The 25,677-nt window shown below is 48.0% G+C and overlaps 1 protein-coding gene across 5 annotated transcripts; it reads left to right on the top strand.

Annotated features, from left to right (window-relative positions):
- The first annotated feature begins 15,741 nt into the window (after positions 1-15,741).
- LOC100829493 (probable E3 ubiquitin-protein ligase RHG1A) lies at positions 15,742-23,775 on the top strand. 5 transcript variants are annotated; one of them, XM_010233368.3, is made up of 7 exons: positions 15,742-15,942; positions 21,240-21,355; positions 21,441-22,136; positions 22,445-22,899; positions 22,985-23,083; positions 23,175-23,321; positions 23,417-23,775. In XM_010233368.3, the coding sequence occupies exons 2-7, from the start codon at positions 21,274-21,276 to the stop codon at positions 23,552-23,554; spliced, it is 1,617 nt and encodes a 538-aa protein (XP_010231670.1). In that variant the 5' UTR covers positions 15,742-15,942; positions 21,240-21,273; the 3' UTR covers positions 23,555-23,775. The 5 variants fall into 5 exon arrangements, with proteins under 5 accessions (XP_010231670.1, XP_014754735.1, XP_014754737.1 ...); XM_014899249.2 differs by having other exon boundaries at positions 17,589-21,355; XM_014899251.2 differs by lacking the exon at positions 15,742-15,942 and adding an exon at positions 15,959-17,800 and having other exon boundaries at positions 17,893-21,355.
- The last annotated feature ends 1,902 nt before the right edge of the window (positions 23,776-25,677 follow it).

Raw genomic sequence — 25,677 nt, 5'->3', positions numbered from 1 at the left:
AATCTGAAATTGGGAATAGGAGATATGAAGGTTCACGAATCTGAATACTCAATATAGTTGGAGTCTTGATGACGGTAAAACAGGTGGTCTAACCGACACACGCGATTACACGAAAGTAGCAAAAGCTAAACTTTATCTAATCAAAACACGAGGCTCCATAGGGGGGTTCATGGGGTATAAATAGGAGGGGAACTATGTGGTTTTCGGCTAGGTCCTTGAGGGACTCCCAAACGGCCTAGGAATCCTCCTAAAACACAACGAAAACATCTAAAAATTGGCTGGACCCTATTACATGGCCTTAGGCCTAATAAAGCAAGGTTATAACCCTCATCTTTGGCCCATAGATACCCATTGGTGGGGGAATCCTCCATTTGGCCGAAATCCCATTGATGAAGAGGATGCGGCCTTCTTCTCATCTCTCGTTATGCCGGTTTCAATGTTCTGAAATCATCACTTGAGCTAGCTCCCGCCACCTTGCTGCCACCTCCATGGTTTGCCGTCCAACGCTGATCCTTGAGGTCCAAGCTAGGTCCTTCATTCCTAAAACACATAAAAGAACCCATCTTAGGCAGCAGCATATTCTCATTAATATTGAATGAAGTACCGAGGAACGAATGTACCTAATAATTTCGTTGTCGTGCACGAGCTCTAGTAATTGGTCCATGTATCTCCGGTACTTGAGGTGTAGGTGCTGTAAGGGCTGTGGTTGTATCATTAGTTGGGATGTTCGCATCAGTAAGTGAAAGAAATTTTGGGGCTTGCACGGCACCTGCCGCAGGGCCGGTGCCCTGCGAACTCGAATCGGGGAGCCCTGTGTCCCCAGCGGCAGCTGCCGCCGCAATGACGGCCGTGTCAGCGGCGTCTTGGTCACCGCCGCCAGATGTCGGGCGGGGTTTCTTGGTCGGGGCTGCCGGCGGAGTGCTGGCCTGCCCCCTCTTCCTTGAAGCCCTGGGAAATGTAAAAGTAAGCTAAACAGACATGTAAAATTCGCAAAATCCAGAGCATTCAGAACAACGTTGAACTCACCCCGCCGGTTTGAGCTTGAGCACCCTGTCCGCCAGGATGCTTCTCGCCGGGGGGCCGCTTCATGTGGGGGGAACCGGCGGAGCCGCCGGGGTAGCCGGAGCGGCTGCTGCAGCCGCACCACTGCCGCTGGAGGCCTCAGCCCCCACATCGGCGTGTGGCTCTTGAGGCTACGGGCTGGCCTCCTGCCTGCTCCGCCGCAGACCGTCTCACCAGGGGACATCGTCTTTCTCGTCGTCCTCCTCCGGCGCGACCCTGCTGGCTGTCGGGGGAGCACCGCCGGCGTCGTCCGAGTCTCCTCCGACGCCCAGCGAGGAGTCATCGGAGTCCGAGTCCTCCGGCCTGGCGAAGCCCTGGCCTTGGCCCCCCTTCCCCGAATTAGCAGCCGGCTCCTTGCCCTTGTGGGGCCTAGGCTGCGGGGGGGAGGGCTGCACCGAGGGATCCTTCGCGATCCCCCCGTCATCGCAGAGTGGGAGATCTCGGGCTCCCGGGTTCGGGATCCCGGCGTGGAGCGGGTGCGCTCCGAGCGGCGGCAACCAGAAGGCTTCGTCCTCGCCGGTAATGCCCTTCACCCAGAATTGCACCTCCTCCGGCAAGAGCTCTGTGCGTTGCAGCCGGGTTCGGTCGCCTGGTCCAGTGTACATCCATGCCGGATGTGAGCGCCGCTGCAAGGGAGCCACTCGCCTCCCGATGAAGTGGCATGCCACATTCGTGTCCGTGAGCCCAGCCTCACGGAGCGCCTTGATCTTGGTACAGATCGGGGCCAGCTCCTCGTCCTTCTGGTCGGGGAGCATCCAGTCGCCAGAGCCCTTTGGGGGCCCAAGAGGCTCCTCGTGGAACTCCTGAAGCTCGTCGGTGCGCACCCAGCACTAGTCGCGGCGCCACTCGTGCTCGATCTTCTTCTTCCCCAGCCGGATGAACTCCGACTTGAGCCTGTCGCGGAATCAGACCACGACGCCCGAGGACAGGGGAGCCTTCGCCTCCATCCTCGGGTACTAATAGTGGCGAAACAGGGCCACCGATGGCATCACCCCCACAAACGCTTCACATAGGTGTTGGAAGACAGCCACTGTGAAGAACGACGTGGGGTGGATTTGCGCCATGATGAGCCCATAGGTCTCCATGATGGCGGAAAGGAAAAAATAGTGCGGCAGCACGAACCCGGCTAGGCTGAATCTCCCAAATATCCGGAAGTACTGCGGGTCGCGCTCCGTGCCGACGGGGACAACCCGCGTCGGCCCGTACTCGTTGTGCTTGGTGGCGAGCGCCAAGACCAGCTTGTCCACCCCCTCACCGTTGTACCCAGGGGGGAAGAAGGCGAACTTGGCCCGCATTTCTTCATCCTTCCGAGCTCGGTCCGACAGCTCCTTCTTGCTGGCCTTCTCACGCTTCCCTCCTTTGCTGGTGCTCCCCTTGGGTCTGTTCTAGCCCTTGGAAGAGATTGGCAGGAGTTGGGGAGTGAGTTGGCTGGAGTTGGGGCGCGGAGAGCTCGGGGGACAATGGCGGAAGCAAGAAGCAATGGGGAGTGCCCGCCGCCAGCCTTGGGTATTTATCGGGGCTAGCCGGCTGCAACGGACACCCTCACGATCGGCAATAAAGTGTCCTAAAGAATCGGGAATTAAGATGAGGGTGCGCGACGTGTCCTTAACTCTCTGGTGATTATGGGGGATAAGGCAAGGAATCGTGCACCCGACTGTTTCGCTCGAAAGAGGGGAACTGTAAATGCGGCCCACAAAGCCAGGTGCCAGGGGACTCCCCTCGGGACCCACGCGTTGGATTGGGCGTAGCCCGGCAACCGACCGAGGATAGCACTTACCGGGGCCTCAAGGCTGCCGGCCCACGCCCGGGGGCTACTGTCGTACCGGTGGCCCACGGGGTCCCACTGATACGGGACGCGTGGGTCGCCGGTGACAAAGCCCTGTCAGGTTGGCCTCCCGAGAATGATAGGCCCGGGAAGCCTGCCCCGAGGAGACGGTCCTTGGTGAAGGCGAAGCCAAGGGCTGAAATAGAAGAAGCGCGCGGGAACTCTGGTCCCGGGAAGTGAAGGAAACGCCTCCCCTGCAACTAGCCGGGTGCGCTGGCCGGGAAGGAGCTCCCCAACAACCCGCGCTTGGGCATGCAGGCAGGGCCCGCAGAACAGTGAAGACAGGACGAGACAGCGGACATAGTGCATTTAATGCACCGAAAGGAGTCACATCGGCAGGGCTAGTATTGCTCAGCAAGGCTAAGGCGTCTACTCTACAATTCCTTTTTTTCTACCATGTACAGTGGCCTGGGCGCTGCATGGCGCCTAGCGTGGATCAACGGCAGTGTAATTCTTGTGGTGGTGACACGCGTATGGGAGACGTGTCGCGCTGCATGCATCGGCACCTGTGGTATCCCCTTAACTATAAAAGGAGGACCAATGCCACCGGTCAAAGGGTTCTATTCGGTTCTGTTCTAGCTCTAGTAAGAGTCATAGCCAGTAGTAGCAAGGAGTATCACTCCCGTAGGCAGCAAACTCTCTAGAGAGCAAGTAGATCCCCGGGGACCCCCGGGACTCCAAGGAGGACGTAGGGTGTTACACCTCCGGGTGGCCCGAACCTGGGTAAATTCACGTGTCGACACTTCGTGTCTTTCATCACGTCGGTGATCGCCAGAGCAATCGCCTCGCCCTCCACCGAACCAAAAAGGGGGTGCTCGGCATCCCTGGTGCCGGAGACCTGTGCTCCGACAGCCTTGTGCCGGTTTGGGCACAACCAATCATGTCATACATAAAGGATGGAAGTTTGCCGGAAGATGAAGTGTCGGCAAGGTAGGTTCAGAGGAGAGCAAAGGCGTACACGATTATCAACGGCGAGCTCTACAAGAGAAGCATCACCAATGTGTTGCAACGTTGTGTCGAGCCAGAAGAAGGACAGGAGATCCTCCGAGATATTCATCAAGGCTAGTGTGGCCATCATGCGTCCTCAAGAATGTTGGTGGCTAAGGCATTTCGGCACGTTTTTTACTGGCCGAGTGCACTACAAGAGGAAGAAGATATGGTCAGGAAATGCAACGGTTGCCAGAGATATGCTAGCAAAGTCCATATGCCGGCATCAGAACTCAAGACTATCCCAATCACTTGGTTGTTTGTTGTTTGGTGTTTAGACATGGTGGGACCCTTCAAGCCTGCGCGAGGAAATATGACACATATCCTGGTCATGGTGGACAAATTCACCAAGTGGATCGAGGTGAAGCCGATATGGAAGTGTGACGGTAGCATTTGCGCGATCCTGTGTGGAGAAGAAGATCCGACTTGATGTTGCTTCCGTAGCGCATCCTCAGTCCAATGGGCAAGTTGAGAGAGCAAACGGCTTGGTTTTAGCCGGCATAAAGCCTCTATTAATTGAGCCATTTGAACGTACTCCAGGGTGCTGGCTACATGAGCTCCCAACTGTGTTGTGGAGTCTCAGGACAACCCCAAATTGTTCCACAGGCTCTACGCCATTTTTCCTCATCTGCGGGGCAGAAGCTGTCTTACCAGCCGACATCCAACATGACTCCCCGAGAGTAACCATGTATACGGAGGCCGAGGCAAAGGAAGCTCGAGCAAATGATGTCGACCTGCTTGACGAAGCGCAGGAATTGGCTTTGTCCAAATCAGCTATATACCAACAAAACCTCAGACGCTATCATAGCCGGAAGGTAAACCCTCAGGTATTCCGAGAAGGATATCTGGTGCTTCGGCTTGTGCAGCGCACGGCCGGCATGCACAAGTTATCACCCCCATGGGAAGGACCCTTCATTGTGAGCAAAGCGCTGCACAATGGTCCATACTATCTTATAGATGCGTAAGACCCCAACACAAACCGGATGGACAGATCCGGCGAGGAAACCAAGAGACCATGGAATGTAGCTTTGCTTCGTCCATTCTATACTTGAAAGATGAGTATTTGTATTGTTGTACCCTTTTGTTATGTCGTTTATTTTGAGATATTGAATGAACTGCCAAGTTCTTGAAAGAAACTTGGGGACTCCCCTCTTTGTGAAAGTTGTGTTTAATTATTTGTTCTTTATGTCGGCTTGTTTGGGTTGTGTACTCTTAAGTCGGCTTAGTAGTGTGTCGATACAGAGAGCTCTCTCTTTGACTTAGTTGTTGTCCTCAACCCGGCTTCATGGCAAGCAAGAGCGCAAGCTTGAAGTTATTAAACACATGAAAAACGATTACAGAAATAAACAAACGGGCGAGCCGAGATGCATATTTTTACCTAACCCTGTACTTTATTTTATGCCGGATAGCTCCGGACAGGTTTCAAAGTTTAAGTATTGAACGCTCTATTCTATGACTTCGCGATTCAGACGTCGAACGCCGATAAGGCAGACAAAGAGCCGAGGTCATGGAATTGAGCGGACAAGAAAATAAACTCGGGGACTTGGCTGGAAGCCAAGTGGCTTGTTACTTAATTAATCAAAAGCATTGTGCATCACACCAAAGTACTTAAAAACATTTACATATGCACCCGGCATCACGGGGATCTAATAATTTCAAGTTCTGGGCATAAAATAGACAGATGATCAAGTGGCAGGATCGTTGACACTGCTACTCGGGCCACTGATCCCGGCAAAGGGTGACTCGGCGATGATCTCTTCATCGACATCTTCTTCTTCGTCCTCGGCTGCCTCTTCTTCCGTGTCTGACCTTGGGCCCTCCACGAAAGAATGCACGTCGGCATACTGGATGAAGGAGTAAGCCTGCTCCTGGCGTTTTGCAATCTGTTCCGAATCCGAGAGGAAGGGAGAGTCGGCGCACATATATTGCAGCACGTCAAGGTTGATGCTTTGTACCAAGAGAGTACGAAGGACAATGCCTCGTCGACACCGACACGCGCGGCTGATTCTCGCCATTCGTTGAGTCGATCTTCTACTTCCAGCAAACGCTTGACCAGGGCCGAGATTGCAACAAGAGCTTCCTCTCCCGGCCAAAGGGAGCGGAAGACGCGGATGCCGGCGTTGAGCATGTCAACTCCGAAGGTCTTCAGCAGCTTGACTCGGGCCCACAGACTGATTATAGTCTTCGACATCATAATCCTGCGGTTGTGTCGAAGCCAAGTCCCTTTTTCCCCGCGCCTTGATAACGGCAGCCTGAGCACTTTCAGTGGACTGAGGGAAGGTCTCTACGAGAAAAAGAAAAGTCAAGATAAATTTCGGCATATGATTATTGCCGGCTCGACATTCAAAAAGGAAGAATAACTTACTGCCTAGCAGTGCGTCTATTTTGCCGAGATCTCGCAGGCAGATAGACCATAAGCTCTCGCCGTCATCCAGTTTCTTCTGTGTCGAGGAAGCTCGGGTCTCGGCAACGGAGAGGAAATCTTTATATTTCTGCATTTCGCCCTCCAGGCGGATCTTCTCGTCGGCTTGCGTGGAAAGCACCGAGGTGAGTTGAACTACCTCGGCTTTATGCGCTTCACTTTGTGCTTCAAGATGCGCTTTCAGCCGAGACACCTCGCCTCGGTGCAGCTCCACCAGCTGAGTCTTCTCTCCTGTACCAAAGGAGAAGGTTGGGTATGTTCAAGATGAAACAAGTGCAGTTGGAAATACAGAAGATATTATACCTTCAGCTCCGAGACACGTTTGAGCAGCTCAGTCATTTGCGTATCAGCCCCAGCTGTTTATAACGGCATACGTCAGTTTTGGCATAATTATGCAGCTCGGCATAGTACATATGTCGGCAAGAAGAAACTTACTTTTGCTCCGCTGCTCGGCCAGCAAGGCCTTGTGCTGATCCACCAATTTCTGGTGTGCTGTAAGGAGAGTGCTGAAAATGGAGGTCGTTTATTAATGCAGTTCTGCAAGCGAATACTCAACATTCAGGCATAGGACAGTGGTTAAGACCTGCTATAGTAGGGGTAATTCAGTTATTTGAAGCTTTAGGCCGACTATTCCTTACTCGGCTTGAATCTCGGGGAATAGTGTTTGAAGTTTTTCTAAGCTTCAGGCCGACTATTCCTTACCCGGCTTGAATCTCGAGGAATAGTGTTTGAAGTTTTCCTAATCTTCAGGCTGACTATTCCTTACTCGGCCCGAATCTCGATGAATAGTGTTTGAAATTTCAAAACAAGCTTCAGGCCAACTACTTCTTACTCGTCCCAAAACTCGGGGGCTAGGGATATATAATAAAGAACTTGGAGGAAATTTTTTTACCTCGGCAGCCCGGCTGGCTTCGAACAAAGCAAGTGTCGCATCAAACATCCTGGCCAAAACCAAGGAAGGAGTTGCCGCTACGGGCGACGGCCCCACCAAAGCCGCCTGCTGCGCCGTCTGGAAAGTGTCGGAAGTAATTTCATAATTGTTGGCACTGTTCCAATCCATAGCATAGTGCCCCAGAGACCCCCAACTGCGCCCACTATTCGTCCTCTGGGCAACTCCATGGGTACCCCGTAGCGATGTGATATTGGGCAGGCCGGACGAAGTCGGAGGCTGCTGTCCTGGCGGGATGACAGAGCTCCTGGTTTTGTTCGGCTGAGTGGTTGCCAACTGCATCTGCCGTGGTTGCTGTGCTGGCGTCGATGTCGCTGTTGGATGCTTTTGAGTTTGCTGTTGCTGCTGCGGTGGCTGTTGTGATGCTTGCTGCTGCTGATCCGGCATTGCCGATGAAGTTGTCCTCCCGGCCTCGGAGGTCCCGACCTCGGCGACGCTCGTAATGTCGGCGTCGGGAGAAACCTCCCGAACAGGGGACACAGGATCCGCGGTGGTCTCGTCCCCGTCCGCGGCTTGAACCGAAAGTTCAGCCGGCGAGGACGGAGCAACCGGGATCTCGGACGCGATGCAGGTCTTAGATTGCGTCGCGGTCAAAACCTCCCTGCAGGAAGAAGGGTTATGCCGGCGTCATGACTTCTAAGCAAAACAATAGAAAGTATGGACATTTAAGATCTAAAGTGATACGCGACTTACCCGACAATCAGCGGTTTCGGCTTGGGAAGCCGGCCGACAGCTTCTTCCGTTTCATCTTCTTCGGAAGATCTGTGTCGGCAGCATGCTTCTCGCCCACCGACACGGGAGCCGCAGCAGGAACCGGCTCCTCAAGATTAGCTAGTATCGGATGAAATATATGCAAAAGTACAAGGGGATAAAAGTTGGCTGGTCATCTGTAACAGCCCGAGAGCAACCCTTTTCCTTTTAAGCCCTTTTGGACTGTTTTGTAATTTATTTATCATCATCCTGTTTTATGCTCATGTCATCATTAACATGTTTCCATGTCATTAGCATCATCTCAAATTTCGTTTGCACGAAATGTCACTTCTTTTGTGTTGTCGTGTGCTTGTCTTTTTGTTGTGTTTCTAAAAGCCTAAATTATTTTATAGAAGATACTAATTTGAGTTTGACAAATTAATTATGGATTTAATTAGACCACTCGTCTCTTGTCTTATTTATTGCGAAAAGCTAAATTTGCAAAAACCTGTATTTTGTATGAGACTTTTGTTGGCCCAAAATCCCATTAAGCCAAACCCTAACCCTAGCTTTTTTAATCCCCTTTTCCTTCCTCTCTTTTCTTTCTCTTCTTTTTCCTCCTGCCGCCGCCACAGTCTCCTTCCTCCACCCGATCCCCTTCTTCCTCCTCATTCCGCGAGCTCCCCTCCATGGCCGAGTCTCCCATTGCTCTCTCTCCCTCAAGCTCCCCGCGGCCACCTCTCTCCCGAGCTCCTCTGCGCCGCGCCACTCTCCCTCTCCTGTGGCCGCCTCGCCCCGTCACCCAGTCCGCCTCCCCGTCGCCCGAGTCGCCTCCCCTTGCGCCCTTCTCCCTCTGCGACAGCGCCGCCTGCACCTCGCCGGAGCCGCCTCCTCCTGCTCCGCCTCCCCTTCCCCAAGCACGGCCCCGTCACCCGCAACCACCGCGCCTCCTCTGTCCCGCACTGCCACCCAGCTTCCTCCGCATCCGGCGCCTGGCCTTGCTCCCCATGCCGGCGACCACCCCCCTCGTCTGCTTCCTCACCGGCGCCTCACCTTGCTCCTGGCCGCGTCGCCCGCAACCATCTCGCCGCCGGTTGCCGTCGCCCTCGCCCCAACGCCTCTCCTCTGCGTCTTCCTCGTCGGCCCGACCTCCAGCGCCCCAGGCCGTAGGCCCAGCTCCCTCCTCCTTGGCCCATCTTCTCCAGCCCGCAGGCCCAAGACCAACATGCCCGTGCCCTCTTTCCCTGTTGTCTTTTCTTTCTTTTCTTTTCTGAAATTGTATCCTGACGTGTGGGCCCTTCTGGTCAGCGCCTCTGTGTGCTCGCTGTTGTTGCTTAGCCTTGCCGCTGCTGTGTTGTTGTTGCCGCCGCTCCGCGTGCGCTTCGTTGTACCGCTGCCCAAGTCTTGCCTTGCGCACGTGAAGACCGAAGAATCTCGGAGCCGGAGCCTTGAACGAGTACTTCGCCGCGATGACTACATCGCCTACATGAACAGCTACTTCGCCTATGACGGCTACATCGTGTTTGACTACCTCGACTACTTCCTCTATGTCGACTACTTCGTCTACATCGCGACGCCGCCCGTGTCCAAGGTATAACGAGCGACTGTCCCGTGAACCGACCGTTCTTCGGCGTAGACCCGTAGGTTGCGATTGATAATATGCATGTGTTGCATGAGATGTCGTGTATGTACCGATAGTATCAATAGTTGCAAGCACCTCGTTGCCATTGGCGTGTGCAACCCCGTTCGACTCGTTTCTTTGGTGTGTTGTTCTTGTTTTAAAGCACGCATCGCACCTATCCATGTCATTCTCATGCATGATGATACAACTATAATGTTGAGTTCAGTTGATCAATTAAACTCTATTCCTTGCATATGGAGTTGTATAGATGTTATGTGTATTATTTTCGGACTCTATTTAACTTGGTAAAATTATATATCGGATTTACTTTCGGAATTCTTAATATGTCACGCATCATCCCTATATGCCACGCATCATTCTTTGCTTGCGCATATCAATTACCTTGTGTATCTTGTATGCTTATACTTTCCTTTTATGTGGTGTATTTGCTTCTTTCTCGCTAGTCTTCGATTCCTACAACGACGACTACGCTTGTGTTCTTCTTCCAGGATTCTTGCTCAATTCTGGGCAATTGAGTACTCCAGGCAAGCAGCCCTTCCTTGACCATGTTGATTCTACCTATTGCTTCTCCCTCAATCTTGCATTAAGTTACGATCTCAGTCTTGTCACGATGCCTCTAGGTTGCATAGCTTATTAGTCAGCTCTACTTATTGCCCCATGTCTTGTTACTTGTCCTATTACCGTGTCACATGTTTGCTTGTTACCCTAGTTCTTGGTCATTAGATGTCATGCTTAGGTTGCGAGTCTAGTGTCCTTACTCTGGGGTTTCACAATTGCTACATCCACATGCTACTTTTTGTATTTAAATTACAATTATTAAACTGTGGCATGATATTAATCTGTAACAAGGCAACGATACGCATTGGTGATTTGTTCCATTTGCGCCGACCTAAGGACCGAGTTCTCGTTTTCGCCGATCCAAGAAACTTCGCGCTAACCGCTCGTGGGAGAAGATATGGCTTCCCCCTCGACTTAGTACTTGATCCTCAACTCTTCCAAGGGCCACATAGTTTGGGCGTTCCATTTGGCATTTGCATTGCATGCACACAGAGATTCGTGGAGACTTGTTGGTGACTTTGCATTCATATAGGATTGCGGCACTAGTCTGGAATGGTTATCCTGCGGGCTCTAAACCACTACCAGCTGTCCACGCAACTCTTGAGTCCGTAGGACGCTTTGGCCGGGCTCTCGTTTCGGATTAGACTCAGTTGGGTGGTCCTCTGTATTAGTTGTGGAACTTGGAAACGTCGTGTCGCTCAATCCAGTCAGCGCACATTTGAGTGTGAGCACGCTTGGTATTCGTGGGTTGGTCGAACATGTACGGGTAAATTGGCACACCCTGCAGGGATAAATTTTTCGGAAAGCCATGTCCGCGGTTATGGACGACTTGGTTGGTCATTACTTGATCATAGAGAACTTAACCAACTTAATTTCAACAACCTGAGTAGTAATTAGCCTTAATCATGGATATGCTTAAACTGCTTAAGTGTGAGTTTCCTTTGGATTGCTTCCTCACAGGGTGTTGAGGAGGTGATATGATGATTGTGTTGTTTGGTGTTTAGTAAATAGGTTAATCACTTTACACCTTGGTAGACGCTTCTCTTCCTCTCATTAGACGTTGTTGTTAGAGTGTCTCTCCAGATATTGTTGCTGCTGCATAACCCCACCATATCCCTCCTTTGAGACATGTTGCATATTAGTTTAGTTCTCCCCGTAAGTCTTGCGAGTACTTTGTACTCAGTTGCTTTGCAACGTTGTTTTCTTCAGAGGTTCCAGCAGAGCAGGTGAGCCGTTAGCTTCTTCGTGGAGCACAACGTTGGATTCGATCTTTAGCCAGGAGATCCAGATCAGGGTTCTGAGACTCATGGCGGGTTTCCTTCCAGCTTCCAGCCTCTTCAGGCCATGCTGTATTCTTGTCCGTACTCGGGCATAGTTCGACCTCCGCTGATGTAATGATGTAATGTTGGGACATGTGTCCTCTCTTTGTAATATTTGTTTTTCTGCTCCTTGTATGAGCTTTGTAATTACTCTCTTCTGTAGAGTTTTGGTAATGATATTCATGTTGCAAAACCCTACGATGAGCACATTAATGCACGTATGTATTGAAGCGTTTATCGTAGGTTAAGAACCTGAGACTTGAATTATGCAAAGGTTAGCAATTTGGGGCTAAATTGCATAATTCCGGTCCCGGGGTTTTACATCATCTACCCATGAAGTAATGATTACAACATCAACAAAGTCGGGAACAGAGGCTCTCACCTATGGCGCGTCTGGGGCCAGCATGAGGAATCGGCATGTGATCCTCAGGATCCGGGTCCTCCCGGTCGATATCCGGGCGATCAGCGCCAAAGCGCTTATCCGGCTTAGGCCCATCTTCATTGCGTTGAAGGGTGAATTTCTGCGCGAAAGTTAGGCCAGAACAAAGCAATATGACTTAAGGGCCGACATAAAGTTATGCCGGAAAAGTATTGCAAGAATGGACTATCGTAAACTTACAGCGGGCGCGCGACGTTTCCGGCTTAAGGGCGGCATGCCCCAATTCCAGTCATCTCCCAAGCTAGTCTTGGCGATCGCCTTGACTCGGCACCGAACCTCGGCCTTGTCGAAGCTGACCGTCGAGATCCGGTTTGGGTCCTGCCGGCTGCTATGGAAGCACATCTTGTGCATCCGTTGCTGCAGCGGAGAAACCCGCCTGTATACGAATGTCGCCAGCAGATCGTGGGCAGTCATCCCATTCCCTTTGAGCTCAACGATACCGGCATGGATCTCGTTGATTTTCAGGAAAGACTCCTTTGGATTGTACTTCCAATTCTTCTTTAGCTCCGGCGGGCCGACTTCGAATTGCAACAAATTAATCATGTCGGCATCGGAGGTGTTTTTGACATAGAAAAAGGTCTTGAGCCATTTTTTACGAGACTCAAGACCCTGGATACGAGGGAAGATGGAACCTCTGCAGGGAATGACGGTGGTGGCCCCGCACTGAGTCATAGGTTTTGGCGCGCCGGGATTGTTTTTGTCTGGGAGGACCTGAGGCCAGAGCATAAAGTATTTGGCCCAGAGATCGACTGAAGGCCAGAGGCCGACATAGCTCTCACAACACGAGATGAAAGCCGACAAGGTGAGAATGGCGTTTGCCGGGAGATGATGAGGCTGGAGGCCGAAATGGTCAAAGAATTGGCGCACGAAATCGCTCCCTGGAAGGTCGAAACCACACTCAAAGTGAGATACGAAGACTACGTACTCACCGGCTTCGGTTGCCGGCACGACCCCGTCGCCGGGAATCCGGCACTCCACCTCCGCCAGGATGCGACAAGAACGGCGGAGCCAGTCGATGTCGACCTGCGAGACGTCAGAGCCCTCCCAACTGGCTCGCTCCGACCCCGCGTCGTCTTCGGCATGCAGTGCGGCGGGGTCGACGGCGGTGAAATCTTGAGAAGAGGAAGCCATGGCGGAAGGCTCGGATCTAGATCCGCTCCGATGAGAAAGCGGTGGTGCGAGGCGTGAGCAAGTAAAGAATAGGCGACAGAAGTGCAAGCGGGCGAGCTTTGGCGTCGACGGCGTCGGAAGCGCAGTGGAGCGAAGCATGACGGCGAGGAGCTCTAAGCAGGCGGGAGCAGTGAGCGCGAGGAAGCTAGGGTTCGGGGTGAAAGTAAAAAAGAATTTCACCCTGTCCCCTCTATTTATAACCTGGGGAGCATTGTTGGGCCACGGATCTTACGCGCCCACGATCTCCGCGGCCAATGAGTACGGTGAAAGGAAAAAAAGAGTTTCACCCCGTCCCCAACCGGGGGAGCAATGATGGGCCGCGGATCTTACGCACACACGATCTCCGCGGCCAACGGGTACATGGCGCTGCAATCGTGGGGGCAGTTTCCCCCATTAACGGCACGCTCATAGTTACTGTGCGACGTAGCGCAGGAAATCCCGCCGAGTTATGAGGAAATAAGGCAACAAACGGATTTTGAAAATCAGTTCTTAATGGCCTACCCACTCGCATGTCCGATGGGACGACACATTCGCCTCAAAAGGCGTGCCAACAGTGTCACGTGCCTTATCTTCGCGTTAATAAGCGAAGTAACGCGCAGAGTAAGTGTGACATGTGGCGAAGATGTCGGCAAGGCGATAACTTCTCGCGCAGTCCGAGATTAAGCAGGATAGTCTCGGTTCGAGACTAAAGGTGCTGCGCCGACTAAGAATGTCGGCAGTTATGAGTCTTGGCCGAGAACGGTCGAGATCATGTCGGCATCATGCATAGTTGAATCTTCCATAGCGCCGAGTCATATAAGGTTTGGGAAACTGTCGTGGCCCGACATCTTTTCTTGCCGGACCACAACAGCTTCGGGGACTATTGTCGGGGGAATGACCCTAGGTAGGGTCATGACGACACATAATGGCCGGCTAAGCGAAAGCAGGGCCAGCATACGTAAGTAGACCGGCACTCATAAGCCGACTTTCTAACAAGCCGGCAAACCAAAGGTATACCGGCATCACTATTTTGTCTCATATATTTATAGGATAGATTAAAGCTATTTTATCTCGGCCAGAGCCGGGATATGCCAACGGTCTTATCCTGGTCTTCCGGTCTAAAGTAAAGTTACGCTCCTTTGATGACGGAAAAGCAGTCGTTTCTCATGTCGCCGTGTTGGACGACTGCACAGTGACGCGCCGCGGAAGGACAGTGACGACAGCCGGGGTGTGGAGTGCGCGTCGTCTCACTGTACGAAAAGCACAAGGCTGCATTGTCCCCTCTCGGACAATCCGGAGGGGACCACAGGTAGTACCCGGCGGGCCCGGGAGTGTGGCCAGAGTGGTCCCTCGCCCCACCTGGCAGGGAAACATCCTTAGTCTATAAATAGAGACTTCATCCCTCCTGTGAGAGGGGTTCCCTCATTCAATACTTGTTACTTCTTCTTCTTCTTCTTCTTCCTCTCAACACAGCTCAAAGAGCACCATTGTAGTTCTCCTATATCTCGGGTAATACAAACCAAGGCAGGAGTATGAGCTTTACCTCTGCAAGAGGGCTCCGAACCTGAGTAAACATCGTGTGTTCTTTACGTTGTGTGTAGTTACACTACGCCATCCCTCCTCTGGATCCTCCATCATCCATCGACCCCAACTCAAGCCATCACATGGCATCTGCCGTGACACCACCACGACATAAGTTATTTTGACAGTCAAATGTTGTAAAGTTTGACCAAACTCATCGTCAAAAAAAATCTAGTATATACAATGTCAAACCTGAATACATGACTTATGTAAACTAAGATAAACATTCATGGGATAAGGCAACTTCCAGTAATTGTATTTACAACGGTGCTCCTAATATGAGAAAGACATTGGTCGAGTATTTAGATACACTGTCTCCGATTTGTAGTTTCAATGTGGCATTTTTAATCAGTTACACGGAGTACAAAAGCACTAAACCATTCATGTTTTTTCACATTATTGTTATTTTTACCTGAGACACAAAATCTCTCTTCCTTTATAATCTTATGGAGGACTCGTATCTCAACTAAAAATAAAACTAAATTGTGTAAAACATTAACTTGGGACTAGTTCAGTTGGCAGATATTTGCTCTTGCAATTGGGACATGGTCCGAAATATACTACTCCCTCCGTCCAACAAAAAATATCTCAAGTATGTCAAAATTTGGATATATGTAGACATGACTTAGTGTATAAATATATTCAAATTTAGTGAAAGTTAAAACATCATTTGTTGAACTGAAGGAGTATCATTAGACGGTCACTCCGGTCGCAAGAGCAGATCTCTATACAACTAAACTAGTCCCAAGTTGATTTTTTTTGTTCAATTTTAGTGAATCTAATGGATATAGTGATACCCAAAAAATTAGTAGTCTCAAGTGAAATTAAGTTTTTTGACAACTAAACAGTATAAAAAAATTGTTGTTGAAAAAGGCCGATCCCACGTTCTTGTCCCGGCACCGGCACCCCACTCCTTCCCGTATCAAAATCCCGACAAGTGGGGCCGCCTTTGTCCCATGCACGAAAAGTACATTGTTCTGCCCTCCAAAACCAATTGGGAACCGAAAAAAACGAGGATCATGCCTACCTCTCGCGGACAGGTGGGCCATACCCGCACCCAATTAAATATTCCTCCCCTATCCACCCCCTATAAATACCGGCGACCTCTCTCCCCTTTCAAGCAGAGACACCACCTCATTCAATCGCAGTCCTCGTTTCCTCAGGAGAAGAAAGGGAGAGAGAAGGAAGCGGTTGCGTGTTCGCGTGAAGCAGAGAGACCAAACCCTCTCCTCCCCTCGCGTGGGCGAAGAGAGAGGGAGCGCGCGGAGGACGACGTCGCCGCCGCCGCACGCGTCGATTCGAGCCGCCCGCCCGCCAAGGTATATGCCGCCCCCTCCGATCCCCAAACCCCACTCGATCCCGTCGCGCGCGTTCGATTCGGTGTGGGGAGTTCATTGATTCATTTGATCGGGGTGTTCCACGGCCTGGGACTCCAGTTCCGGCGGCTGATCGGCAGCCGCAGGCGGATTTCAGGGGTGATGCGGGCTTGCGGTAGGGAAGACCGCAAAGAGGAATTTGAGGCCGGCCGATTGGGGATTTGATTTGAGGCAGCGGTCTCCGTCGTTGCCCTTTCGATTAGCGGGATGGGTGTGATTTATGGTGGCACGGTTGGTTGATTCTGCTCCCGGATTGCGCTCAGCTGCTGGGATGGTGTGATTTCGGCTGGGAGGCGAGGCTGGTCTCAAATGTCTCCCCCATAATGCGCTGTGGTCTCTCTGCCACAGTGAACCGTTGTTGTCCAGCAAGCTGTGAACTGCAATCACCTTTGGTCGGCACAATCGATTTGCATAATATTTGCTTAATTGCATTGAAGCTGTACCCCCCTCTTCTCGACCTTCTGTAACCTTGATCATTATAAAGATCATCACCGTACTTCAGCTTCTAGTTCTGTCTATTGTTCCTTCCCTACTAAACTTCAGGCCATTGGTTGTGACTTTTGATCGGTTCTTCGACCCAATTGGACTGGGCTCTTAAGATCAGGCGATTCACCCTGGGATGCACAGTCTCTGTAAACATGAAATACTCCTAATCTGTTCCAACCTCCAGGCTCCTGTTGTCCTGTAACTCATCTTTGGTCCATGTCAAACATGCTATCCATGAATAATCCTTGCACGCCCAATGACCGCTTTACACAACTGCATCCCATCCTTCTAATTGCTTGCAGTTGTCTCTTTCAACCATTGCATCTATTAGTACCATTTCAGTAGATTGGCCATTATCAATGTCCGTTACTCTGTTTCAGCTCTTATATATAGGTTCCATCCTGTTGATGCTTTCAGACAGGATGACCAGTTGATCTTGTTCAATGAGTTCATCATTCTTTCTCCTTGTCTTACTAGTTCGTACTCTTTTCGTTCAGGAAACTGATACGTATTTTGAGCTGCCAATTATAGTCTTTGGTCATTTCTTGTTCCAGAGTTTGAGTTCGTAGCCAGGGAATTCTTTTGTTTCTATCTCCCTGTTCTGTTTATTAGAAGGGCATCTGTGCTATCAGCAACCTAAAAATATATTTCTCCCTGTTCTGTTTGTTAGAAGGGCATCTGTGCTATGAGCAACCTAAAAATATTTTTTTTCCTTTAATCTGAAAGAGCGCACTATTTAATCTTACTTATGTGAAGTTGGATCATTCAAGTTGAACTTTTGTGTAAGCACATTGGATCATTCAGGGGTCATAGTTTCTTGTATATGTAAACAGTGAACAACAAGAATACTCACAGTCAAAAAAAATTAGGCAATGGAAATATAGTTATTGCTCTCAGAACATCTAAGTGATAACAAGGTAAAATATCATATGATAATATGTACTCCCTCCGATCCTAAATTGTTGTCGAAATATTACATGTATCTAGATGCTTTTCAAGAATAGATACATCCATATTTGGACAAATTTGAGTCAAGAATTTAGGATCAGAGGGATTATAACTTATGCTATATCTCAGCCCTCAAGTGATGCTTCTACTGTTAGATCATGGAAGGTACCTTTTGCGTCTCGATCCGTGCTGGTTCTTTATAAGTTCCATTGAACAGAGCGTACAAGTTCTACATCCTCATTTTATTCCTAGAGGCAGAAATATTCGATATGTAAAGGGCACGCTGCTGTTGTCCTTTGCTTTGATGATTATGCAATTTGCATGAAATTCAACATCATTTGCACCAATATGTCTTCTGCATCTTCAGGTATTCCTTGTCGACATTTTAAAGACTATATACATATCGTATTTCATGTTGTCAGAAATGGCACACAAACTATTATTCTTATGGAAATGCAGGTTATAGTGGGATTTGGCTCCCGAAATAGCCCATGTTCTTTAAAGCATGGACTAAGATCGTTAGAGTTGGAGTTCAATCTTGGGGACATGATTCAGTTTCGTTGTTTGTTTGACATCAATGTGGGGCAAATGCGGGAATTAGGTTGGGTAAGCAATTGCTGTTTCTTCCAATCTCTGATGGTAAGACACTCAGGTTAGTGCGTAGTTACAGATTTGTGCTGGTGAGGAAGTTGGAAGGCACCACTGGCTGGTGCTAAACTTTATTTAATGGGTACCATATTTACCTTTTCTTGGGGACAAGCAATACCATTCATCACCCTCGCCTTTAGATTTCATGCCCCCCCCCCCCCCCCCCTAGCCCCCAAAGTTCATTTCAATCCTGAAACCTGGGAAGTGTATTTTTTTTATAGCTTTTGATCTTTCGAGATATTCGTGTAGCCTGAGGTTCTTTCCCAGCGTGCTAATACTTCTTTCATTTGAATTGGGCCACTAATAATATTGCAGGTACTAGTTGACCAAAGTAAAGGAGATTTTTGTTTTCTTGTTTGACTTCTTGATTTGCCAAATATCAAGCTCACATTAAAGTTGAACAAATGGGCATTTTGGGGTCCTTGATTCATTTTGTCAGTGCTATGAGCTGACTGCTGCAAGCAAATGGAAGAGACCTTTCAGGTTACCTGTTGACGTATGTCATTTTGAGGACCTATTTGGCCTCAGAAAGAGCATATGCTCAAAATAAATGTATGCTGTCCTTAGAGTGCGGGAAGGCAGCACCTCTTGCAAGATTTTGACAGAAAATTTATTCTTAAGCGTACAAGTCAGGCTTCCAATGTGGTTTTGGAAGTGGCACCTCTACCGGAAACTGGAAAAGTGTACATAACTGCTGCCACACTTAACACATAGTACTTGTAGGCTATTGTGGTTTGTTTCGCGAAGTTAATGGATTAAGCACGTTGGTGAGGGTGTATGAACTCATGGCCCATTGTTAATCTGTGTAGAAGGATTTTGTGATCAACGGAAGTATTGGTTGGAGCAGTGCAAGCATGCACTTGATACAAGAACCTTGAATTTGCTAGTTATGGTTCGGATGATTAACTTACCAGTAGATGGGTGTAAAATCTGGGGGAAAAAACTTTAAGACCTAAAGTTTCCTACCAACTTAGTTGAGCTGAAGGTGGTTTTCCAAGACAAAATCAGCTTAAGATGTAGAACCGGCTGTGATGAGAGTAGCTGGAGTGATTGACCCTTGAATCAAGCCCACTTCTATTGTGTTGAGAGAATGTTGCAGATAGCCATTTGATGGTAATTGAAAGGAGGGAAAGGCTAGCTGAAAATAGGTCAATTGGTCATGATGGAAACAAGATGTATCTACACATAAGCAGAACAAAAGGACACAACTATTTCATGGAGGAACCTTGCAGATGTCACATGTTCGGTACCTATTTAAATGGGCCTTGTTCTATCTGACATGATGCTATGGCCACCTCCCTTGACGATACTTTCTGGCTCCTGTGAAGCTGATAGCTAGCATTACACATTGTCCTTCCACATCTGTTATGCTATTTTCATATTTTGCTTTCTAGTATTATGTACACTATCTCTCCCCATGACGTAGCTCATTATGAAAAGAGCTCACTCATGCTATGTAAACATTCATTTTTCAGTCAGATCTTTCTTATACTTGCTAGAATGTAAATATATATGTACTGGCAACGGCTGTCAGCCTGTCACACAGAATAAGTGATCTGTTTCTACTACTTTGGCTGCTTGTTGCACTATCATTGTTATGCTTGCCATAGGTTATTGCCATTTGAGATAGGTTATTCTACTTAGTGTTGTCCATATGTTGTGGTATTATCTTTCTTGCCTGTCATGTCAAAATATATATCTGATACTGTTTGCTGTATCATGCCAATATCATGTGTGTCTATGACTCGGAGAAAAGTTGAATGTAGTTTTGCTATGCTGCTTTGTACATATTTATTTAAATCCTTTCTAAAGTTGAAAATATAATCATATGATATTATAAAATAGTGCAAATAATTGTTTATAATTCTCAGCTTGAAGTCAATATTTTTTCAACCAAATGTGATTTGATAATCTACTCATGAATGATCACTAAAAATATACAGGGCATAAGAGTAACATTTGCTAACTTATCATTTTAACCGACTGTACTGTGTTCCATTGCATGTTTCTATATTCTCTTTCAGTGTCTTATTTAATGCAACCAAATTTAACAGAAAGCTGCAAGTAAAACTTATACATACAACTTAACACAACCAAAATTTAACAGAAAGCTGCAAGTAGAGGTGCAACATGGTGACCCTCAGGGTACCCTCTGACTCTCCTTAGTTCAAACAAATGAACTAGTTTTCCAAAAAGTTGTGCCATTTTAAATTTTTAGTTCATTTGGTTGAACTAAGGAGGGTCAAAGCGCAAAATTTATACATACAACTTTAACATGGATCACATATGTATAATTTAGATATCTAAAGACTTGAGATGGATATAGTGTATCTGGTGTAACATTATCAGCGTCAGATAGGTACCCTACAAAGTAATTTTAATGTTTCATGCTCTACAATTAAAGCCCCATTGATGTATAGTTTTGAAAGATGGACTTTTGAACTATTTTAACAAATAATGTAGTCTACTGTTGCTTTTCTAGGCCGTGGTGCCCATTATGAAAGTATCATGATACTGTATTACTTAAGTTGATTGATAAATAGTTATTTGAGCAACAAATGTACTGCAGAAGTTGTTATGCGAAACCATTGATATTAGCTTCTCTGGTTTAAATACGAATCATATCTTGCGGTCAACTCTTTTTGTTCTGACTTTATTTTCTCAGTACAATCTTCACGTTTTCTCCCTGAGTGGTTCCTGGTATGAATAGAATTTTATATATACTGTTTTATGCCGCATAAAATGATTTTTTTAGCTCAGTACCATTTCAAAGAGAGATATGATTATGCATCGGAAAATGTGATCTAGTGAGGATGACATGTGGGGGGTCTGAGGACATGTCAAAAGTACATTGGATATTTGGATTTTTCTTTATTTTCCAACTCAGTGATCTTTGCAATGGCACAGAGCAATTTTTCCGAATTAAATAACTGCATATGCCGAATCATTTGGCTTTGGGCATCTGAGATCGATGTGACTCTGATCTCACAAGAAACACTTGTAAGGTGTGAAATGCTCTTATTTTGTCCATGAGTTTATGTGTCTGTGATGCTGGATGTACTCACTTCGCCTTTAGTTCTCCTTTTAAATGTCAATTTCCCATTAGCAGCTACAACTTGTTCAGCCAGAATACTAATGTTGAGCCTCAAATTTTCCAGATTAAGCAACATCTGATCAGACATTGCATGAATCATGGCTGGGCATCCATACAACAATTCCCAGATGACCAGGATGGATCATATGAACCAATCACGTAATGGACCTCCGCCTTTTGGTATGTGGACTTAAGTAACATATTGCTTTATTATGCATAAATCTTAATTATGGTCAACTCATCAGTTGTATCCTATTTATCTCAGGTCAAAAATTATTTATGCATCCTCGAAGTGATGCACCAAATGGAGCTGTACTGTCAGGTTATGGGGGTGCAAGTACAGCAATGAGATCAAATGACCTTCCATCCTCAAGTTACGCGGGGCAGGCGTATAGTCAGCAGATTGGAGCTCCTGGAACCTTGCATTCTTCCCATGCTGGTTATCCTTCTGCTGGAAGCTCTAGCAGCAGCTATGCACCATACGATACTCAACACGTGCCTCCTTTAAACTATCCACGTAGAACTGAGGATAATTTCATTCCTGGAACGCATGTCGATGACAGAAGGGTTACATTGAAGCGGAGAAATCCCACCAATAATCTTGTGGATGGTGTCAGTGCTGGAGGCTATTATGCTGGCAGTTCTTCCAATCATCATTTCTCTGGTTACATGCCTCTGAATCCTGTTCCTGCTCCTGAATCCCACCTTCCACAAATACCTTCAAACTTGGGTTCAAGCCACTGGAATGATCGTCACTTTGTGAATCATGAAGGACCCCAGAGGAATGTGAGGGGACGCCTCGATCATAATATTATCCATTCAGAATATAATTCAGCTACTTGCCCGTCTAGCAGCATTCATGTTCCACCATACCATCTAAATGCAAATGCTCCTTTTGGAAGTGCACCAGTACAACACGATAGAGCTTCTTTATCTCTACCTCCAAGGATTATCCACCCAGGTTAGTTCCGTCTTCCAAGTTCTGTTATTCAAGCTGCGGTTCTGCTTTTAATCTGACGTGTTCTCATAGTGTTTCACTTCTGCTGCTCCTTAATATTTTAGTATACTTTGGGTAGTCACGTAAAATATCATATCCTATATGTCATATGGGTGGAATATCTATTGGTCTTCTATGAACCATGACATATTTGTTACCTAATTTTAACTCTGTTTGAGTCTTTAATGAAATATGGGTTGCCTGCCTGGTAAGGTGATATCCATTTCTTTGAATTAGATGTTATTCAAGAATTTTTTTTCATTATTCCCCAGGGACTGATGGAAGCCTAGCATTCAGAGAGAGGCCACACTATCCTGCTCCGCATCCGCAGAGCAGTAACATAAGTGCTCCTGTGCCAACGCTTCCTGGTTCGTCTGATGCTGCACCATTTCCCCGCGGTGGATATGCTCCTAGATCAGTTCATCGTAACACTGTCCACAATTATCTTCCCCCAGCGTTTGCAACATCTTCCAACTCCGGGGCAGTCCGGTGCGAACCTGCTAACCCTCTCTATCAACCTGCTACCCCTAGCTATCCTCCTGCTACTTCTGCATCATCATCAAGTGTCCAACCATTACATGCGGAAGCTGCTGCATCATTGAGACTTCCAAGGCATGTGTCTGTTGGGCACGGTGGAATTGCAAGGAGTAGAAGGATGAGGGATTCCTTCCATTGTTTCCATCCTTTGATGATTGAGGACAATAACTTGGGAAGATCAGCAGCTGAGGTAGATAATATTTATGTTCCCATTATTGTTATTGTTACAATATACATTTTGAACTAGTATCTGATTTTGCTGCACTCTCTTGAAGCGGTTTATGATGCTGGATCAGTTAGTCATCCACGAATCAAGAGAAGCAGTTGATCCTCACTGGGACATGAGACTGGATATCGATGACATGAGCTATGAGGTAGGAAAAAACAACCTAGCTTATTAACAAGAGACTATAACAGCGTCAATATGTTTTAAAACAATTTGGGTTTTTATATTGTCCAATGCAGGAGCTCCTGGCTTTGGAAGAACGAATAGGCAATGTGAACACTGGCCTGGCTGATGAAAAAATCTCAGGCTGCGTGGTGGAGCTAGCCTGCCACAGCTCTTCTCATACACAGAATGATCAAGATAATGAAAGATGCGTTATATGCCTGGTAAGATTGTAATTCCCAACAGTTTCATATCACACTACATGATTCTGGTTCATTAAGTTTGCTTATCCATAAACTGTAACCGCTTGGTGCTGCAGGAGGAATACGGACACAAGGTCTCCCTCGGCAGGCTGAAATGTGGGCACGACTTCCACGCGAGCTGCATCAAGAAGTGGCTGGAGGTGAAGAATGCCTGCCCTGTTTGCAAAGCCGACGCCACAAATGATACCACCTGAGGGACCAAATGGTGCACCCCTCCCATTTATCTTAGTTCAGGCCAGATTCCTCAGTATACTTATCTGCTCATTGTGCTGTTCAAGTTGACCGTGTAAATAAGTAGTCCTAGAGTCAGAATTATTTTGTGATTTGGCTGTGAACTGAAAAACCTCATCTCTAGTCCAGTGTAAGTATAAATCCTTAAGCAATCAAGTTATTTATCAACCCGTCGCCCAAATCATCTAATCGCCGAGTCATTAACTTGCACGCAAGATGCCCTGTTTTTTCCTGGATGGTTTTGCTGTTCACATCAAGTTTATTCTCATGATTGAGGAGCTCGCCGTTAAGGGGTTGTTCTCTTGCCAGCTTCACCTCTGCTAGCTCCACGGATGGTTGGGTGATCAAGATCAGTGTGATATTACATGTGATCTCATCGATCTGCTTGCATGCCCGATGGATCTACCACCCTCCTGGCCCAGATGGTTGGGTAGGATGTGAGCATCTGCAAGAGTGCAAGGTGATGAACAGCAACTAAATACGGAGCATGTCTATTTAACAGAATGTGCATCTCATCTTATAGGCACGAAAAGAAATGGAATGAATTTCTAGGTCATGATCAGACGCCTCGAAGACTGTCCTTACGTGAGAGCCGTGGGATAATTGGTCGCCCTACAGCTCCAAAAGGCGCTCCCATGGTGCAGGACTGAATGTGATCTTCCAGCCAATCGATGGATGGATTGGTCACTGTTCAAGATAAGCAGTCCTTATGTCCATCGTCATCTTAGTTTAAATCCTTAAAATAAATAAATAGAAAAGTCTCCTTGGAGTAATCAATTTTATTACTTCGTATACACTTGTGCTAATTTCACAGTCAAATATATCTAGGAGTACATTTAGTACTAGTATAAATTGTAGCAATCCAAGTTATAGCTAATTTTTTAAAAATAATATGAATTATTTAATCATTATTGATAATAATACATGTTTTAAAAAAAATTCAAAAATAATACACCCTCGGCCTGGACCAGGCCGACTGGAGCTAATCGGCCTGGCCCAAGCCGATTAGGCCCACTCGGCCTCGCCCAGGCTGACTGGAGGCCGGCCTGCCAGCCCCCAGGCCGATTAGGCCCAGTCGGCTTCGGCCAGGTCGACTAGGTGCTGTCGTCCTCGCACGTATATAGAACGGAACAAAACGCCAGCCGGTTGATCTTCCTTCGATTCCTCTGGTCTCCACTCATTCTCTTCGCATTAACACATGAGAATTAATCTACATTATTTCACGAACCAGTTCAGGCGCTAGGTTTCCCGTTTTTCTTCTTTAATGACCACTTCCATTGACACGCACCGAATGCCGCCGGTCGGCATCCGTCTCCCGATCTCCCTCGTCTGCCTATAAAAGGCGATTCCTAGCACGTCACCGTGTGCCTCTACCCATCCTCTCTCATTATCCTATTGAGAGGTTGTCCCCTCAAGCTCTCTACATCTCGTGCCACGACCGTTTCCCTCCTCCGTCCGTCGCCTCCATTGTTGAAGGGGAGCTCGCTCCGAAGCTCTGTTCCTCGATTCATTTCACCAGGAGACTTGTCTGACCCCCTTCACATTTTTTGACAAGGTTTCGCGAACAACCGTCGCCGTTGGCCGTGCCGTCCCCGACGTCATGCCGAAGCCGTGCCCGGAGCCCCGGCCGCGACGGGAGACCTATTGCGCCTAAACCGGTTCGTGAAATAGTGGGGATTAATTCGCATGTGTTAATGCGAAGAGAATGAGTGGATACCAGGGGAACCGAAGGGAGATCAACCGGCAAGCAGTGGCGTTTTGTTCCGTTCTGTTCGTGTACCTGCGAGGAAGACGAGAACCCAGTAGGCCTGGCCGAAGCCGACTGGGGCCTAATCGGCCTGCGCGATGCCGACAAGGGCCAGTCGGCCTGTGGCTGGCAGGCCGGCCTCCAGTCGGCCTAGGCAAGGGCGAGTGGGCCTAATCAGCGTGGGCCAGGCCGAGGGTGTACTATTTTTGAAATTTTTCTAAAACGTGTATTATTTTCAATAATGATTAAATAATTCGTATTATTTAAAAAAAATTAAGTTATACATATGTTAAATGGAACCGGGCGAGAGCCTCTTCCTCTAAACAAATACAAGTTACA

The sequence above is a fragment of the Brachypodium distachyon genome, chromosome 2, assembly GCF_000005505.3.
Source record: "Brachypodium distachyon strain Bd21 chromosome 2, Brachypodium_distachyon_v3.0, whole genome shotgun sequence".
In the NCBI taxonomy this organism is placed as follows: Eukaryota; Viridiplantae; Streptophyta; class Magnoliopsida; order Poales; family Poaceae; genus Brachypodium; species Brachypodium distachyon.
Note: the sequence above shows the minus strand (reverse complement) of the source record. Positions and strands in the feature narration are given on the sequence as shown.